Raw genomic sequence first — 21,114 nt, 5'->3', positions numbered from 1 at the left:
ATTTTATTGATTTTTTTACAGAGAGGAAGGAAGAGGGATAAAGAGCTAGAAACATCGATGAGAGAGAAACATCGACCAGCTGCCTCCTGCACATCCCCTACTGGGATGTGCCCACAACCAATGTACATGCCCTTGACCGGAATTGAGCCCAGGACCCTTCAGTCCGCAGACCGACGCTCTATCCACTGAGCTAAACCGGTTTTGGCAATGAGGCATTATTTTGCAAGCCATCTGGATCAGTGGAGGCATACCATGGGGACCTACCAGAGGCAAGAAACTCAAGGAAGTTGAACTCTGGTTAGAGAAGAAAAGCACCTTAAAAATGAACACTAACACAACATGTCCAATGGCCTATCACAGACCATAAGTTCAAGGGAGGAAATGACTATTTTAAGCTGGAAACTGAAAGAAGCCTTGAAATAAAGAATGAGAAATTTCCCCTAGAACGAAATGGTTAACAAAATAACAGTGATGGGCATGTGTGTCCAGCAGGTATTCAGGGAATGGTGAAGAGACCAATTTTGCTGTAGTGCAGAGTTCTGTAGGGGAATGACAGAAGATAAGATTGAATAAGGTAAAGCAGTCAGGAATGCCATCAGGACAACCCAAAAGCCAAATTTCAGAGCAATAAATCATGGTTGATAGAAATCACAGACTTTTTCAAAAGAAACCCTGTATACACCCAGAGAGTTTCTTAGAAGACTGATCTATCATCAATGGATTCAATGGAGAGAGACCAGAGACTAAGTGAACAGTTAGGAAGCTACTGTCAGGATCCTAGCAGAAAGAAATGAAAGCCTGAAAGAGCATTGTGTTGATCTAACTATACAGATGGAGACAGAGATGAGAGGTATTATACAAAATCTCATAGACTTAAATGAAGAGGGAAGAAACAAAGATGGCATGGTAAGCCTAGATGGCATGGCTCAGAGGTTAAGGGTCTATCTATGAACCAAGAGGTCATGGTTCAATTCCCTGTCAGGGCACATGCCAGGGTTGCGGGCTCAATCCCTAATGAGAGCCATGCAAAAGGCAGCTGATCAATGATTCTCTCTCATCATTGATGTTTCTCTCTCTCTCCTTCTCCCTTCCTCTCTGAAATAAAAAAATAAAAATTTTTTTAAAAAGGCAACATGGTAGTCTCAGGAATGGGAGACTGAGGCAATGACTGCTCCATGAGAGGAAGGGCTGTCATTTCTCTAGACACATCTAGAGAAAAAAATGAATCTAGAGACATAGGAGGCAAATTTGGTTTCAGACAGGTAGTTCAGGAAGTGATACCCAGAAACAAAATATTAAGTCAGCATGTGGTGATATGGGCTGTAAATGGGAAGAAGAGCCCTCCACTCAGAAAGGATGGCTGAATCCATGGAAGCTGCAAAAATTCTGGCTCAAAGAAACAAAATGAGATCAGCTCACCATGTACAACCCTCCTTGAACATAGGTTCATGAAGGAAGTCAAACCCCCACAGAAGTCAGAAAAGGAGCAAAAAATATAAGTGGTACCAAGGAGATGAGTCTCAAGAAGACAGAGGTGGTCAAGAAAGCCAAATCCTACAGAAACATCTAAGAAGATGAGGCTGAACAAAGCCAGCACATGTGGAAATTATGAGACCCTGGAAACCTTCCAAAAACCAGGTTTGAAAAGGTGGCCAGTGGCAAGAGTAAATAAGTAGGAAGAAAGCAGAAGCAATGTCTATCGTCTGTGCTTTCAAAGGCATTTTTCTAAGAGAAATCTCATTCAGATTTTTACTCTGGAATACAAGAACACGTGGTTTTAGCCCTGGCCAGCTTTGCTCAGTGGATAGAGCATCCGCCTGCGGACTCAAGGGTCCCAGGTTCGATTCTGGTCAAGGGCATGTACCTGGGTTGCGGGCACATACCCAATGGGGAGTGTGCAGGAGGCAGCTGAATCGATGTTTCTCTCTCATCGATGTTTCTAACTCTCCCTCTCCCTTCTTCTCTGTAAAAAATATATATATATATATATATATATATATATATATATATATATATTTTTTTTTTTTTTAAATATGTGGTTTTAGAAAAATGAAAGAATCTGATCATACAAACCATCGTTAGAAGTCACAGGCCCTAGTTTTTCTCTCCTGCTCTCCCTGTTTCATCTGATTTCTTGGTTACCTTGTGCAATCTGTCAACACCTCTTATTTCTAGGCTATATTTCTGGGCCTCTCTCCTTTCTGTAAGAGGGGGTCATGTCTAATCATGTCTAGCCCTTTCACCTCTCTTGCTCTTTTTTTCACTCACACCACAGAGGCCAGGACAAAAGTCAGATTTTATAAGATAACAAGATTTAATAACCATTCCTTCTTCATGTTTACAAAGAAGTACCTAAAAAGATACTCAACATCATTAGTCATTAGGAAAATGCAAACTAAAACCACACTGAGAAACTTCTAGAACCGCTCAAATTTAAAAGACCAGCGAGGATGTAAAGCCACTGGAATTCTCATATACCACTGAATAAAATCTGAAATAGTACAATCACTTTGTAGAATAGTTTAGTAGTTTAAACAAAAAACAAAAACTAGCATACACCTACCATGGTATTCAGCCAATCTACTCCTAGGATATTTACCCAGGAGAAATAAAAGACATGTACATGAATGTTCACATGCAAAAAGTGTAAGAAACTCAAATGTCCAACAACATGTGAATGGATGTTCAAATTGTGGTATATTCACATAATAGAATACTAAGCAATAAAAACAAATAAACTATTGATGGATGTAGCAGCATAGGTGAATTTCAAAATGATTATGAGCATGGGGAGGTAAAAAAAAATAGGGAGTACATACTATAACTTTCTATTTATATAAAATTTTACAAAATGAAAACTAGATCTATAGTAAGAGAAAGCGGATGTGGTTGCCTAGAGATGGAGGGATTGAAGAACAGAAAAGAGGCATGACAAAGGGGCGTGAAGAAACTTTTGAGGGTGATGGATATGTTTGTTATCTTGATTATGGTGATGGTTTCACAGGCATATACAAAACTATTATAATCAAACTATATATTAAATGTGTGTAGTGTATTGTGTGTCAATCATATCCCAATAAAACTGTTTTTAGAAGGAAGAATTGGGCCCTGGCCTGTTTGGCTCAGTGGATAGAGCAAATGCTTATGGACAGAAGGGTCCCAGGTTCAATTCCGATTAGGGGCATATACTTCAGGGCTTATACCCAATAGGAGGTGTGCAGGAGGCAGCTGATCAATGTTTCTCTCTCATTGATGTTTCTAGCTCTCTGTCCCTCTCCCTTCCTCTCTATAAAAAAATCAATAAAAATATGTATATTTTTTAAAGAAGAATTGGGTCAATTGGAAAAATCTGAAGAGGGAATTCATACTGGGAAAAAATTGCATCAATGTTAAAATGTCTAAATGAAGAAAGTAGATGTCCTAATAAACATAACAGAAAGTCACCATGAAAGTATCACTCTGGTAAAGTGGAAATATCAGTTGGGCACTCCCGCTGTTATTCTTTTTTTTTTTTTTTTTTTTTTGGGGGGGGGGGTATTAGCTGTTCTTTCATCAAAGAATTCCCACTTAAGCAATATTTCCAAAGTAAATGCTTACCTGAACTCCTTCATGTCTAAAACTGTACAATACAAAATCCTTTGGGAATAAACAATTTCCACCTTTGTGTGGCTCTGTGGACCAGAGCAGGGTCTGTGGCCGGGACAGGGAGGTGCGCAGAGATGTGCAGAGCTGCTCTGGACATTGTCAGGATCCCAGTTCCTTACCCGTGTGATTTCTTTATCGGCAGCCACATGGATCTCATACGTATTAAAAATAAAAGCTTCCTTTCCAAGAATTCTTTGCTGCTCAAAGAGTCTCATTCTCAGACAAACCCAGGAGCAGACATGTACCAAAACAGTTTTAGGCCTGAAGGTACCATTTCAGATGCTCAGGAGAGATACCAGCGGAGAAGAGGAGGTCAGAGTCCCCGATGGGTCTCTCCTCTGAAATCAAAGGATAATAAAATCCCACAGGGTCTGCAGCCACATCGGTCAGAAAGAAACAGCAAGGGTAAACCTTTTCTATGTGTTTATGAGTATAAAGTACCAGGCTGAGCGCCCGTCTCTCTGTATTCCCATCTGCTGCCAAAGATATGGCTGGCACTTAGATTAAAAATAAAGTATTCAACATGGCATTATAATTATCTTTCTAAAATTGACTTTAAAAATAATCAGGATATATTCATCTTACTCCTAACTTTAAAAAGCCACATGTTTACTCTACTTTGTACCATTAAAATGTTAAGAAATGACATTTTCTCAAAGTGATCACACTAGGATATATATATATATATATATATATATATATATATATATAACTTTTTCGTTTTAAAACGAAAATATATATAATGCTCTCTTTAAAATGAAAAAGTTCCTGTCACCACCTAAAAAATCAAAGTATTCTTCACTTTCTTACTCTAGTATCTTATAGAAGGTACAGTGAAATGATATTATTCACAAATTTACACTAACTCAAATACTCTATATCATTTAAAACACTATTAAACTCTATCTTATGTGCAAATACTTTATTCTACACTATATATTACTTTGGATATTATATGTGTATAAGTATACTAGAGGCTCAGTGCACGAAATTCATGCACTCTTATGGTCTCTAGGCCTGGCCTGTGATCAGGGCCATCTTTCCCGGCTGCTGGCAGCTGGCCCTGGCCCCCGCTGCCACCCACCCCTGGTTCCCCATTCACCATCGACCGATTGGAGACTGCCAGCCAGGGGAAGGGATCGAGAGATCAGCCATTCCCACCTGGCTTACTGGCCCCACCCCTGCCACAAGTCACCCTCTGTATCCCTCTCCCTTCCTCTCTGTAAAAAATCAATAAAATATATTTTAAACTCTCTATCCCTCTCCCCTTCCTCTCTGTAAAAAATCAATAAAATATATTTTAAAAAATAAAAAAATAAAACCCAATTTTTATTTGAAAAAATAAAAGTTTGAGATGAGAGCAATGTGAAATGGCTTCCATTTATGGATAACAGGGCTAACATTTTTTTTATTAATATAATGAAAGATGAAAATTAGTGGTAAAGTAGGAGCCAAAGAAGAAAGGATGGTCATAGTTTAGAAACATAGGGGTGACCGGAGAGGCAGGGGCTTTGGTCTGGTGCCACCATGTCCCCCCCTCTCACCCCCAGTTCCCTGTCAGCCACTGGGCAGTAGGAGCCTGCCGGCCAGGAGAAGAAACCAAGAGGTGGTCTGTGTACCTCATAGTGACTGATCAAGCAGTTGTTCTGGTTGTTCTGCCATTGTCAATTTGCATATTACCCTATTATTATATAGGATAGTATATAGCCTACAGAATGAGAGGTGCAAAAGCACCATTTTTTCATGGATGATTTGAAAGATCTTGCAAGGGAAATTTTGGCTATGCATGATTTTGTCTTTGTACATTAAACCCCATACAGTATGAGACTCTTCCTTAAGCAGCTACAGCTTTCTTAACAAGCCAGGTAGTGAAAATTAGAGCAAGGGTTTTCTACAAAGGAATCCCAGATAAAACAAGGACAACCTTCATCAAAACCAGCTGAAGTTCCAGAGCAGAGAGCACCAGACCTCCGGCAGGGGGAAAGTTGCCTGTGTGTACGTATCTCTCCAGCTCTTCCACAACCTGCAGAACAGTATCCTGTTCAGTTGATAGATATTGTGTCTATGATTTAGACTAATGCTCACCTAGGACATTTCTGTGAAATGGATGGCACTTCCCCTCAAAGGCAGTGTTTGTGTGATCAATTCGATCAATGCCCACTGATTTTCAGCATCACATGTACACTAAGTTCTAATCCATTCTTGTGATCATTCATTCTCTATGATTCTAAACTATGACCATCCTTTCTTCTTTGGCTCCTACTTTACCACTAATTTTCATCTTTCATTATATTAATTAAAAAAAAATGTTAGCCCTATTATCCATAAATGGAAGCCATTTCACATTGCTCTCATCTCAAACTTTTATTTTTTAAAATAAAAATTGGGTTTTATTTTTTTTTAAATATATTTTATTGATTTTTTACAGAGAGAAAGGGAGAGGGATAGAGAGTTAGAAACATCAATGAGAGAAAAAGATTGATCAGCTGCCTCCTGCACATCTCCTACTGGGGATGTGCCCACAACCAAGATACATGCCCATGACCTGAATTGAACCCGGGACCTTTCAGTCACAGGATGATGTACTATCCACTGAGCCAAACCGATTAGGACTCATCTCAAACTTTTAAAATAATCTCAAGTATAGGAACAGGAAAACACCCACTATCATGACTATTACAAAACATTGTTCTGTTCTAGTTCATGTATGACGGGGGGTGGGGGGGAGAAAAAAATCAAAATCAAAATCAAAAAGTATAATTACTTAGAAAGTAAAAAACACAATTAACATTTTTTGTAGACAATATGATTGCATTATCTTGAGGGGAAAAAGGAGAGAACGAATCACCAGAAAGGCTATTAAAACTAAATGGGAAGGTTAGTCAGTAGGCACTTGTAGAGACTGGCAATAATCAGTCAGAACAACATAATTAAAAGATGCCCTCATTGTAACCAATTTGTAGCAGCAGCGGTAGGATGAGTACTTCATCCTCACACAAAGAATTTACTCCAATTGCATTCATTTGGCCTAAAGGAAAATCTGAAGACTTAGCGCCCTCCCCTCTCTCTGTACCCTAGACCACTGCCAGGTTGTCCCCCTCCAAAATGTGTACAAAAATTCTGAACCTCCCAGGAATTTCTTCTCTTTGACCTAAAGTGGAGTCAAATATCTTTTTTTTAAATAATTATTATTGATTTTAGTGACCTCCTGGTTCATAGGTTAATGCTCAACATGCTGGCTGGACAAATACCTTAAAACAAAATCATAGCTCAGCCAGCATGACTTAGTGGTTGAGCGTCAACCTAGGAACCAGGAGGCCATGGTTTGATTCCTGGTCAGGGCACATGCCTGGGTTGTGGATTGGATCCCTAGTGTGGGGTGTGCAGAAGGCAGCAGGTCAATGATTCTCTCCCATCATTGATGTTTCTCTCTCTCTCTCTCTCTTCCTTCCTCTCTGAAATCAAGTAAAATATTTAAAATAATAATGTTAAAAGTAATGATATCTAATATTTAAGGGACAAAAGTCCTACTGAATTTTACCAACAAATTCACTGTCTAAAACAGGAAGAGAGTCAAATAGAAATGGACAACCAACAGAAGAACTGCTGTGATACGTTTCACATTCATCAGCAGCATTGACCACATTGAACAACATAAATTAGAGGAAAAGAATCCACTTCGTTGTTCTCTAAACACTCGGGCCCCTCCTTGTTGCTAGTTTACACAGAACAGAGAGAAAATCTGAATTACAAAACTAGCTACTAATCATTTCTTAAGATTTGTTAGGGCCCTAAAATACCAAATTTACATCTCAGCTCCCTGGCAAAGTCATCCTGAAGCCCATTGAAAACAAGATGGCTTACCCTTTTTAAAAGTCTTCTAGAGCTAGTTTTCCCCATGTCAGTGTTATATACTTTTACAGCCCCACTGTCTGATGAATTTGCTAATGTGCAGACAAGAAATGTTCAGGCCACCATCTCTGAACCCCATTCCCACTTGTGGGGCCCACCAACAACCATTCCCACTTCCCCTTCTTCCCAGCTAACAAAACCCTGGTTTTGTTCACCTTCCTAAGCTTTCAGGACTTCCAGAGGAGGCGGCACTCCTCCCCAAACCCAAGGTGAACTCTGTTGGGTCAGAGTTCACCATGACGATAATATCTGCATGGCCATGTCCTGGGTTTATACAATTCTGACCTAGGAGATATGAGCGGTAGTTTCTAGAGAGGTTTTCCTCAGGCTGTAAGAATACAGTTTCTTTCTCGTATCTCTAGAAGTCATTCTACAAAAGGCCTGAAGTAACTAAACTGCTGAATTCACTAGTCTTGGAAACACCTACATCCATTCCTTTTCCTGTGCTGGACAATAAATGTCACTAGTGTTTAAGCTGCTGCCAGTTGAGTTTTCTATCACTTGCCACCAAAAACTTCCAATTAATGCATCATTTAGGTGTCTAGATAGAATTTACTCCACCAATCTGTAAAACTGGAAGACGTTCTCTTTATTGCCAAACTAGCTTGATACTGTCTTTGGTAGAAATTACCTTGTGTCTCTTTTTTCTTTGAGATGAGTGTGGGAGGGGGAAAAGGAAACTTTTTATTACTGTAATCTTACTGAAATATGAATGGCAACAACCTAATCCTAATGTAAATTGGCTGAGGGCCAGATTAAGAGAAATAAGCTTAAACCAAAGAGACCTAGTTCCCATATTAAGATAAATTTCCTGAAAGAAAGGATTACAGAGAAAAAAAATTCTTCAGGGACAAATGGAATCTCCTTGATGAAAATCTTTAAAAATAGATTATCCATGTAGCTGTGAAGGCTTAGGCACTATATTTGGATTATATGACAATTCAAGATTCCTGCCAGGCCTATCTAAAGACAAAATTTATCTTCTTTCTTGACAGAAATTTAGAAAAACATCTAAGTGTTGAAATAAAAGAGAAGTAAAAACTTCTTAATCCCAAACTCTAGGACACCCATATATAACTATGTAAACCAGTTGTTGTAGCAAATGCCCTCATTATTCTTGCGAGGAAAAAAGAAAACATGACTAAAATCCTATGAATCAATTTCCATAAAATCCTGACAATGTCAGTACAGACTTCTTTGGCCAGAAAATGTCCAGTGACAAATTTAACTGAAAGTTAATTAACTTAATTAAAAAGAGAAATGAAAGTACTTATTAGATTTTTTTTTAAATAGCATGATATACTTATAAAAATAGAACCATTCCAACCCTGTAGTGATTCTATAGCTAAAAGAATAGTTTTAAAGTGGTTTTAGATTAAAATCTTTACTGAATAGAGACTGTCTTATTAAAGATACAATTTGAAATATTTAAGATTTATTACTACAGGGCATTAAATTCCCACTCACATTTATGATGACCAAAATCTGGAATATTATCATGTTAAAGCAAATGCAAATAAGTGTTCACTTCTCCAGTTTTCTGACATGCTGTGCAATGGATAACTGGTCTTTGGTTTAGCAAGTAAGACACATAAATTATCTGTCAGCTGCTCACACAGGTGCAGAACAAGGAGGGTAACAGTGATGGATGGTATGATAAAGAATGTGAGTCTCAGAAAGAAACTTAATGCTATGGAACCGTACATTTTTGTACAAATTAGAGAAAGGTGCTCTTTCCAGGTGATTATAGAGCCAGCGCTATCTAGCTTGGGGAGCAGACAGTTCTGTACACATTAGAACATAGTGTCTCTGGTATTGCTGTGCATGTCCCTCTTGCACAATTACATGCAGTGGCCCCAAACTTACCTTCAGAGGAACCCCATGCCCTGAGGCAGACAGGAACTCCTTGTCTCTCTTCAAGGAACAGAGGAAAGGAAGTCTCATTCTTTAAAGACTCAATTACCATTAGCCCTCCCTCATTCTAGGAAGGGTGGGGGTAGCTAAGGGTTCACTATATCGGGGCCTGTTCTCACTAAATAGTGAAAGGTTAAAAAATTATCAGAGAAATCAAGTAATTAAATTTATAGATTTGTTTTTCAAATGTAAAATATTTTATCTTCACCTTTTTCAAAATATATTTTTATTGGTTTCACAGAGAAAGGGAGAGGGAGAGAGAAATAGAAACATCAATGATGAGGGAGAATCATTGATCAGCTGCCTCCTTTAGGCCCCAAACTGGGGTGAGCCTGCAATCTGGTGTGTGCCCTGACTGGGAATCGAACCGTGACCTCCTGGTTCACAGGTCAATATTCAGCCACTGAGCCACACCGGCTGGGCTATCTCTTCACTCTTTAAGCACAGCTTTACGTAGCACAGATTTCAAGTTCATTGAAAGGATATCAATTTATCAGTATGCATGGTTTTTCTCTACATGAATATTTACTTAAAATCTTTCATACTTTTTAAGGGAGGGCCTGTAACTATAAAAGAAAGCTATAAAAGGTACAATAATGCTAGTGACTATTTTAAATGATGGCTTGCTTTGTTTATTTAAACTTTCCTTGTTTATATTAAAAACAGATTATAACTAGCCATCACCAAAGCTTGGGCTTGACTTAAGGATGACTAAGAGACTAATGTATTAAGTAGCCTCCTGGAATGGAAACACAGACTAGCATCTGCTCAAACTGAACATACCAACTCCAGTATTATAAACAAATGAGAACAATAATATTTTGCTGTTTAAAATTAACAATCATTTTGGTAGTAAGACATTATTTGGTCTTCTAAAAACAAAACAGTGCTTCTGGAGGAAGAGAAATCATGCGAGGATATATTCACCCCATACACTTTCCTAAAGTCAAGTCTTTATTATTTTAAAACAAAACACAAATCTGCCGTAGCCAGTTTTGCTCAGTGGATAGAGCATCAGCCTATGGACTGAAGGGCCCCAGGTTAAATTCTGGCCAAGAGCATATGCCTGGGTTGCCGGTTCAATCCCCCATGGGGGTGTGCAGAAGGCAACCCATCAAAGACTCTCTCATAATTGATGTTTCTATCTGTCTATCTTCTCCCTTCCTTCTGAAGTCAATAAAAAGATATATTTTAAAAAACACAAACCATTATTATTTATTTCGAATGGCTATTTTTTGGATTTTTTTGTGGGGAGGGAGGTGTTTTGTTTTCAAAAAAGAACTGGTTGTTTTTTGGGGGTTTTGGGGTTTTTTGGTTTTTGTTTTTGTTTTTGTTTTTTCAGTACTGCCTATAGTATGGGAGAGCAGCAGGTCATCCACAAAAATTTGCTCTGTTGCCCCCATAAACCAGCTGCTTATATAGGGTAGGACAAAGATCACACAGGGAAATTGGATTACAGATGTGGGGAAGTAGGGATTATAGGTATGGGAAAGTAGGAGGCTGGAGTGGGACTCCATAGTTTGGGCAACCAAAATCTTTCCATGAGAATGGATCAAATTCCAAGGTTGACTCCCAGGTCCATAGAGTGTACAACTCCCAGCCAGGTCAGAATGCCCTTTCTTTAAACCAACATAAGGCAATCATGATTAACAGAGCAAGATCAATATTTCCCAGAACCATAGCCAGTCCCCAATATTTCTTTCTTGCCCCTAACATTTCCCCACTGCTATTTCTATCATCTCTTATCTATGAGATTAGTTTTAGGTGAAAAGTCTCAACCTGCTGGACTGCATTTACTTATTCCTTGAAAACAGTTCCCAGGAATGAAATACACCAAATGCAGGATCTTGGAAATGTCCAGATATCCGGTGTGATTCCTGTAGGGGTGGCAACTGATGGATGTTTCTCTCTTTCCCTCTCTCCTCCCCTCTCTCTCAAATCACTAAAAACATATTTTTTAAAATGCATATGAAAAATATAAGAAAATAATACACCAAAATCTTAATAGTGGATATCACAGGATGAGATTTGGATTAATTTTGGGGTTTATACTATCTATCATGTAGTCCTATTATTTTTATAATTTTAAAATTAATTTATTTTAAAATATTTTAACTTGCCCTGGATTTATTTTAATATTCATTAAGTAGGGTTATTAAAAAAGTGAAAAAAGTTAAACCACAAAGAATATTATTTAAGTAGACAAAGATCAAAATAGAAGTTAAGAATAAAACAAATGCTTCAAATATTAACTCTCAAAATAAAAATATTACGTTTTTTAAAAAACTGAGTTCCTAAAGAATTATTTGCCTCTATTTAAATTGGACAGAGTCGCCTTAACTAATTTGGCTCAGTGGATAGAGCATTGGCCTGCAGACTGAAGGGTCTCAGGTTCGATTCCGATCAAGGGCATGTACCTTGGTTGCAGGCACATCCTCAGTGGGGAGTGTGCAGGAGGCAGCTGAATCGATGTTTCTCTCTCATCGATGTTTCTAACTCTCTATCTCCCTCCCTTCCTCTCTTTAAAAAAATCAATAAAATATATTAAAAATAAATAAATTGATCAGAGCCTAGTGACCACCTGAAACTGAATGATATACATATTTTTTATTTTAAAACCAGGGAAATGAAGAGAAATGAAAACACGCTGTTTTTAGTCTTGGAGAAGCTAGACTTTGTAACAACACCTAAACTTAACAAAGTAACATAGTAAGAAATGTCTTACCATTTGGATAATTAGATATTATAAACAATGTATATTTTCCTGTTTTAAAATGTGTCCATTTAGATAAGGTATGACAGACACAATGTCTTACAAATTGAACAACCAAATGGTCAACAAACATTTGAAGAAAGGAAACAAATGTATAGCCAGACTCACTATTGTCCAAATTTCCTCCTCCATCCAACGGCCCTCATTCATTTTGATGGAGCCGCCCTGACAGCAGACTTACCACTTCAGAGCATCTCCAATTCATCCTCTCCCTCTATCTCAGCAATGGCCCACACCCCTGGGTTTCATCTTCACTACTTTGGCCCAGCCTTACCAATTTACTTCCCCTCCCCCTATCTATCTTGTTTATTCACATAGATTTATAGGATTATAGGGATAGGATTACTGAAGCATGGGTCATATGCCATTCCTCTGCCCAATGGTTCTCAAACATCTACAGCCCACTGCCCAAGGCTCCTCCGCATGGTTTTCAATATCAATGCTGACAACAGCTCCAGACATCACCTGTGTGAACCCTAAACCCAGGCCAGGCTCCTCAGCTGTGGTCCCAGCACACTGGGGGTATACTGTCATTGTAAATATGTCACAGTGTGTGACCAATAATGGTTCGAGAACCATAACTGTGAATTACTTACTTTTTAAAATAAGCTAAAAAGAATTCAGGTTTATTCCTAAAATGTTGTCTCATTTACCTGCATTAGAAAGGAGGAGGGATTTCTGTGAGAACTGCCCATAACTATGGGAACTGCCCATAACTCTGGGTTCCCCATGGAGGTATATTATACACAAAATCTCATCTGTCACATGAGCCACGGTGGAAAGCTGTTCCAAGCTGGGGTACCTCAAGGAATGGCATCATTCGAGGTACCTTCCATCTGCGAAGGGAGCAAGCAGCTTGCCTCATTTCAAATTTTGGCCAACGGTTACATTTTAAAAGCCACCCTTCTGCTCATAAAACGCACAAGGAGGGAGACAGAGGTAACCAGAGACAAGGAGAGGAATCTTTTCAGAATCACTCTATGCCATCAACATGGAGACAGCTTCTAGTGAGCTGGAGGCCAAGAGCTTCATTGTATGGATTTCCCACTATAGTGCTGATATGAAGTTTCTTTTTTAAATAATAGACTGAACTTAAAAACAGCCAACCTAAAAACAATATTAAGTATATAAAAACACAGAGGGTGTTCCTCAAATATGGAAAGACATAGTGAGTGGACTCCTAGAATGGCAGCAGTTGGGTCATGACATGGGGCTACCTGCCTTTCTTCCAACTGTGCCTGCATTTTACTTCCGCCAGACCATTGTCACACTGCTCTTCCACCTGTAATGTCATCTTTTCACCCTCCCTCCACCCAACCTCTGTCTGTTTAAATGCTAGGATATTGTCAAAGTTATCCAAGACTGCCCAGCCAGTATGGTTCAGTGGTTGAGTGTCAAACCAGGAAGTTATAGCTCGATTCTCAGTCAGGGCACATACTCAGGGTTTGACACTGAGTATGGTTTGACACTTTCGTATATTATATACTTAATCTCATCTGTCACGTGAGCCACTGTGGAAAGCTGTTCCAAGCCGGGGTACCTCAAGGAATGGCATCATTCGAGGTACCTTCCATCTGCAAAGGGAGCAAGCAGCTTGCCTCGCTTCAAATTTTGGCCAACGGTTACATTTTAAAAGCCACCCTTCTGCTCATAAAATGCACAAGGAGGGAGACAGAGGTAACCAGAGACAAGGAGAGGAACCTTTTCAGAATCATTGACAAATCAGGGTTTGGGTTTGATCCCCAGTAGGGGGTTTGCAGGAGGCAGCCAATTTTTTATTCTCTCGCATCTTTGATATTTCTAGCTCTCTCTCCCTCTCCTTTCTGCTCTAAAATCAATAAAAAATATATACTTTTAAAAAATTATCCAAGATTTCCGAAGCTCCCTGAGTCAAGCCATTCCCCTCCTGTAGGTGGTCCAGTTGGGTCTGGTAAGCTCTGCTGTTTTTAAAAAGCTCATCTTTCCCAGGAGATAGACTACTCCTGGAGGGCAGAGAATGCACTAATTCATCTTTGGGTATCATAGAGAGAGCACAACATTGTAACACTGTTTTTCCACCTATGGCAAAGTATACAGAAAATGTTGGTTTAACTGAAGTGAATTTCTAAACAATCTGTTCAGAAGATGCACCAAGTTAAGCAGCCAGAATCCTACATTCACCTACACCTACAAAGGGTAGGGGGATGGGTATTAAGAAGGAAGCACCCACTCTTTTTTGTCAGAAATGCTAATATGCCTTATTTTAATCCTCACCCGAAGATTTTTATTATTATTATTGACCAGGGGTGGGAGGGAGGGAGAGAGAAAGGGAGGGAGGGAAGAACAGAAATGTGAGAAACACATCCTGCCCCCACCAGGTATTGAACCTGCAACATGGGTATGTGCCTTGACTGGGAATCAAAGCTACAACCTTTGGTGTATGGATGACACTCCAACCCACTGAGCTACCCAACCAGGGCTAATGTGCCATGTTAAACCAAAATAATGCTAATGTTCTCTTAAACCATAAGGCATCTGTCCACACTAAATACATAGGCCTCTTGTACGTCAGTAATATGGGAGCCCAACATTTACCAGCAGCAGCTGTAATGTCTGTAAAGCAGATCATTCATTGTGCTACTCATAATTTATTTATTCAGAATCATATCTCATTTCAGAAAGGATCCAATGAAGCTTACACAAATACATGTACCAGAGCAAGATAAAATGACATATGTAAGATGAGAAAGACAGAAACAGGACAAAGGAAAGCCAAATGTAGGGAGATAAGCTGTCCTGGGAGTGAAGTTCACGCACCAAATGAATGTTTTCAGTAAAATTCCACACATTTGCTAGAGGCAGGCCAGAGGTTTGGTTCTAACACTGCAAGCTGCCAACAAACACAAAACAATCCAGTCAGGTACATGATGATTTGGCATACTTTGGATAAAAACAAAAAGCTATCAGAGAACTATCTCTCCCTTGGTCCGCATAAAAAATCCTAATAACATCCTTGCAGCTGATTGGTCAGACAGCTTTGGAAGACCAACCCTCAGAACAACCCTCACTAGCCAGCACACAAATCAGTATTTGCAAATGATGGAAAGGAAGGTGATCTGGCCAAGGAGTCCAAGTAGACAGCTCCCTGCAGGACTGGATTTATCAGAAACAGATTTCTTTGTAGACTAACCTAAAATCCAGAGACTTCATGCATCCACTTATCTTTAAAATTATAAACAAAACTTGATGCATATGTCCCTTTTTCTGGGGGATATGTCTGTAGTTTCACAACATCCTCAGAGAGAAGCATGACTCCAGAAAAGTTAAGAACCACTCATCGGAAGAACTAGACTTTTTAGTTCCTTCAGGCAACCTTTCATGAGCTGTTTCTCTCCAGAGCTCCTGAGAAGTGCTGAGCCTCAAGACTGTAGCCCCTGACAAGCATCTGAAGTACAGCTTCTCTCTGAGGAGAAGTGTGGAGCTCTAAGCTTAACCACTGGCCAAGCTGTTTGTCAAATGTATGACATAATAATATATGACCTTTAATACAATAATGCCTATAAGCATATGGAATACATAACAATCTGTTCTTCTAGATAGGTTTCAGCCATGAACACTGACAAAGTTGCTTCAAAGGATTGGTGATATTTCTTCAGATAATATATAAAAATAAAACAAAACCCACCTTTGCCTATGGATAAAAATTATAGATAAGCACACAAAAATTTTCATAAACATTATGTTTTAATTTTTAAAATAAACTTCCTACATCACTTGATACAACCTGAGCTATTTTTTGACCTCTTAGTTGTTTTAATCTTTGATATACAGCAAAACAATCACTGCCATAGCTTTAAACACACACATATACACACACACACATATATAGACACATGCAGTCAACCATCTACCCATAGTATTGATGTTTAGAATATCTCAAGGGCCCAAGGATATCAAGCAAGGAAGCTGGCCTATAGGACCATCAAGACAAGGCTCTTTAAGATTTCATCCATCTAGAAATCACGGCCATGCAGAGTCTAGTCCTTGACATAACAAAGCCAAAGATATCTTTGCCAAAAATACACAGTTGAATAGACTCAAGAGAACTAACTCATGCTTAGTTCAACTCATAAGAACCTGAAGTACAAATAAGAATACCAATTTATTGCTGCTCTCCCATACTGCTGGCAGTATTGTAATAATAAATGTTCATATATGATTTTTTTAAAAAGAATACTAATTTAATAATTAATCATAGAGAATATTCTTTTTAACTAATATGACAATATTGGGATAGCAATACCCTGAAGCCACGATATTGCTATCCCAATATTAGGCTACTGGGAATCCTGATTTAATAGTCAGTTCACCAGAAGTTAGAATAAAGAGAAATAGAGTTTGGGAATTCCTAATAAATGATCCATATCCAACATACACATCTTTCTAGTGATCAACACTATAGATCACTTCCAATTAACTTCACATCTTGACATCTCCTTGGATGTTGTTGCCCTAACACTGCAGACTTTTTGGTCTCTTAACTTTCTTCTTCCACATCCTTCTCTCCATTGGCATTCCTCTAGATTAGGGGTGTCGAACTCAATCAGAGAAGGGGCCAAAATCTAAAATCCAGCCTAAATCGCGGGCCGAATGGTTTACTGAACAGTCATAAACTGTCATTGTGATGGAAACGCAGCGGAGTGCAGTGATGACAGCGCGGTGCAGGCCACATTGCAAGTCCTGGCGGGACGGATTTGGCCCGCGGGCCTTGTGTTTGACACATGTGCTCTAGATAGTGTATGACACAATTGATAAGGGTACAGTTTGAATGCACTATTATTCTTTTTCAAATTAAAAACTCCCAGATAAAGTGCCACTTGCCAAAGGTCACAGCTAGTATAAGGCAGAGCAGAGATTCAAAGCTAGATGTCAAGCCAAACCCCACACTTTCAACCTTGAAGTAAATGGTGTCTTTCCCAGGCCTCCCACCTCCCAGTCTGATTTATATGCCTCCCTCAGTGTTTCCCTATCACCCCATGTATACCACAGCTGAAATTTTTGGCATATACGTCTATTTCTGACAATACACTGAAACTTTTTGAGGATGAGAATCACGTCTCATTCACCTTTGTATCCCTACTTTGTTATCTGCCTTCCCGAGTTAATATGCAAACTAATATGTCCAGTGATTTCATACAAAAATCACCAAACTGAAGGCCTTGAACTAAGCATGCAGCCTTAGGAAAGTCACAACTTCTCCAGCCATCAACAAACATCTCATTTAAAAATGGGATAAAATGAACACATAATGTGGCGTAGGTCCTTTCTGGATCTAAAAAGCTCTACCATTCTAGATGGGCCCTGGTGGGTTTTTTAGATATAGCCTATCTTCTTAGAGTGAATTATTAGAAATAAAATTAGCCTCCTCAGTTTCCTTATGTACACTCTACAGATCATATATATATATATATATATAAGAGTTCAGAAAAAGCTTTCTCTTCTCTGAAAGAAGATAACTATCATCTCTACCAAAACCAAACAGTAGCACCCTCCTCTGGTGAATGTTAAAGGAGCCCAACAACACAAAAGGTAAGAATTAGATGGTGGGATTTTCTTTGAAAGAAAGAAAAAGCAAGAGAGAAATTACCTTAAAATGTGATAATATTGATTATTTTACAAAGAGCGGGATTTTTAATGTAAGCAGAATAAAAATCATTTCATAATTTTTCTAACACTTCTCCTCTACTATTTAAAAATTCAATGAAAAGCCCTGTACATGTAAAATAGTTCTGGTTAAATAAAAGCATTTATCTAGTCCCCTTTCTGGGTGACACATTTACCAGAACACAGTACTGAAAAACTTTCAACCAATTTGGGTCTGCAATTTTCAGGTTTTAAAGTATCAACATAAAAAGAAAATTTAAAATAGCATTAACTTACACATGCAGAATATCAGACAAGCAAAAGCCAAACTTTCACAACATTAACGTTACATACAGACCTCTAAATTAAAAAGAAAGCTGTGCTTTCTAAGACCAGGAACAGATTATCATCTGCCAACAACTTAATTATAAAAAAAAATGTTTAAGAAATATAAGCTTTATTAGAAGACCTATCACAGTCTAGAACACAAAGTGAAAATATAAACATTCTGACTCAAGGCAAGAAAACATCAGTTATCATATTGGCAACCATGCCATTCAGCTATGCTTTTAGTACCCAAGTACACAGCATCTCTTCCAATTAACTTCACAGCTTCCCCCCCCCCCCCGACCAAGGGGCAAAGAACCCACACTACATAGAAGGCTACGCATTTACAACCAATGGGAAACCTTCATTTTGAAAGGCAGGATAGAAAGAGCGAGGGTGAATGGGAAAGAGCAAAAAACTGGTTTCCGCTCCACCAAATACATTTTCCAACGAAGTTTGCCATTCTTGGCAAACCTGGTTCTACAAGGCAGGCAGATACAGCATCGTGGACAGGTTAGCAGAATGGTAGGTGAAGTGGCTCAATATCAGAGATAGAATGCAGATACAATAACTGAAAGCTTTCTCGACATTCACCCAAAACAAATGCCAAAGGACAAGCAAAGTTGAAAGAGAATGACGTCCCCTACAGCCCACTTTGAGATCAGAAGGGCTAACTAAGAAGAGAGTTGGGGGAAAGTTGGATGGGAGCATGGGGTTGTGAGGAGAGGGGGGAAATGATGAAGAACGGGTGGGAAGAAGGTAGGGAGGACATAAGGAAGAAAGTATGCTGCCAAAAAAAAAAAAAAGAGTATGTAACAATAAAACTGTTATAAACTGCCAAATCGAAAGAGATGGGGTGGCTGGCCCGGTGCTCTTTGGAGTCACATTTGCCACTCATTTCTACTGGGCCCGTGCCCAAGGACCAGAGCCAATCCTCCCCGGACCTCCAGGAAATCTAAGCCCCAGCGCGCAATCAGGGTGCCGCAGAAAAGAGGGCGAGGGACCTCAGCCGACCTTCTAACCTCAACATGTGAACCCCAACTAAAGAATCTGAGAAGCGGGGAGCCGTCTGCGCCTCACTTCGACCAGGGCACAGGGATCGAGCGAGATCTGGCATCGCCACCTCTGCAAACGCTAGGGGCATCTCCGGTCCCGGGCTGCAGAACCAGCTCCACACCCGCGGCCAGCGAGGCGCTGCTGTCAACTAGCCCGGCCGCATTTGCGAAGTTAATGGAGTTGGCAAGAAGCGCAGGGAAGTCCCTAGGGTTCCTCCTCAAGGCGAAAGCGCGATGGGAAGGAGCCACAGCTTCCTTCATCCTCTCTGAGCTCTCACTGAATCGGCTCTGTATTGAGTGTCTCTTTTCCCTAATGAGAATCAAAGATACTTCCTTCCTTCTTTGTGCATTGCTAGGTCTCCTTTCCTAGATCGGAGGCGCTGAGACCCCAAGGCCAAAGTTCACCGCAGAAACCATTAACTCTCCCCGCAAAACCAGCACAGTCATTGGCTGGGCTCTGGCCTTGAGAAACATCATAATTGATAAGACACAAATATAAGCTAAGGATGACCCTCCCTCTTCCAAAATGGACCCTCCGTCCCAAGAAGTCTGAGTCCAAAAACGTTTTTGGCAACTTGGAACCAGTGGCTTGGCAATCTGGCACCAGGTCTTCACCACATCCCTCGCACTCAAGTCCTCCTACCCCTTCCCCGCCCGCTCCAGCACACAACGTCCTGTTATTTGCACACACACACACACACACACACACACACGGCCCCCAGAAAACTCTTACCTCGCCCCCGTGCCCGTCGAAGATCCCGAAGATGGACGGGTGCGTCTTGTTGGCCAGGTCCGTCAGCACTTCGAATCGGTCCTCCATGTGGTCCCTCCGGCCCTGGATGGAGTACACCGCCACGTTGTGGCTCTTGAACTCCCAGGTCTTGGAAAACTCGGCCTCCAAGACGTCGAGCCCCCCGAGCCGGTCGTTCTGCATGATCTCAGCGACCTTGCCCTTGACCATCTTCACGGCGTCGCGGCTGGACTTGACGATGGTCTTCACCTCGTCCGTGTGGAAGAAGTAGCTCCACAGCGCCAGGCTGATGCACAGCAGGAAGAGCGTCTCGGGTCTCAGCAAGAAGTAGCGCATGATGCGACCCAGCAGAGACAGCAAAGTCATGGTATCCTCTATCATTTATTACCCGCTCGAGCCCGATCCACCCCAGCAGCAGCAGCAGCAGCAGCAGCAGCGACGCGCGCCCCGAAGGCTGGCGGGTCCCGGAGTGAGCTCTGCGGAGACGCTCCGCCGGGAGGGAGGCGGAGCAGCAGCCGATGGCGTGGGGAGGGGGGACGGGCGGGGAGGAGGACCGCGGAGCCAGGCAGGAGGCACCCTACTCCGGCTGACCGGGCACCGCCAACAGAGGCAGTTTCCCTTTTGTCCCCCGGCCTCGGCGACCGGGCCGCCGGCGCCTAGCGCACGGACACCAGCGCTCGCCGCCCGCGCCGCCTCCCCTCCCTGCGCGCCTTTGTGAGGCGGCGGCGGCGGCGGCGGCGGCGGCCGAGACGACAGCAGCGACAGCAGCAGCGGCGGCAGCAGCTGGTGCCCGAGCTGGGCGCAAGGAAATCAAGTGAAAGTTGAGCGGGGCAGGTCCGCCACGGTGGGCGAGAGAGTTCGGGGGGCGCAGGCGTCCGCGCGGCCCCGGCTCGGGTGCACCCTCTCTGCTCCGGGGCGCGATCAGCAGGTGAGGAGGCGCGGGGCGCTCTGAGAGCCCGGCGGGCGAGGGATGCAGGTCCCCTCTAGGGCCGGCGCTGCAGGGGAGCCCAGAGCCGGCCGAGTGCTCCGAGTCCTTCAGACACCCAAGAGAATAAAAGTTTTGCGGGAGCCTGAGCAGAGGTGGGGGTACGGCGTTAGCCCAGAGACGCAGCACC

At 41.2% G+C, this 21,114-nt stretch overlaps 1 protein-coding gene across 1 annotated transcript in view; it reads right to left on the bottom strand.

The window, feature by feature from the left end:
* Positions 1-20,392, bottom strand: part of PPM1L (protein phosphatase, Mg2+/Mn2+ dependent 1L) — a 237,203-nt gene extending 216,811 nt beyond the window's left edge. Inside the window, exon 1 of the mRNA XM_036443654.2 lies at positions 19,982-20,392. Within this exon, the coding sequence (XP_036299547.1) occupies positions 19,982-20,380 (399 nt within the window). The 5' untranslated portion in view covers positions 20,381-20,392. The remainder of the gene's footprint in view (positions 1-19,981) is intronic.
* Positions 20,393-21,114: the final 722 nt, after the last annotated feature.

Source organism: Pipistrellus kuhlii, unplaced genomic scaffold (assembly GCF_014108245.1).
Source record: "Pipistrellus kuhlii isolate mPipKuh1 unplaced genomic scaffold, mPipKuh1.p scaffold_m20_p_2, whole genome shotgun sequence".
Classification (NCBI taxonomy): Eukaryota; Metazoa; Chordata; class Mammalia; order Chiroptera; family Vespertilionidae; genus Pipistrellus; species Pipistrellus kuhlii.
This window is presented reverse-complemented; position numbering and strand designations above follow the sequence as displayed.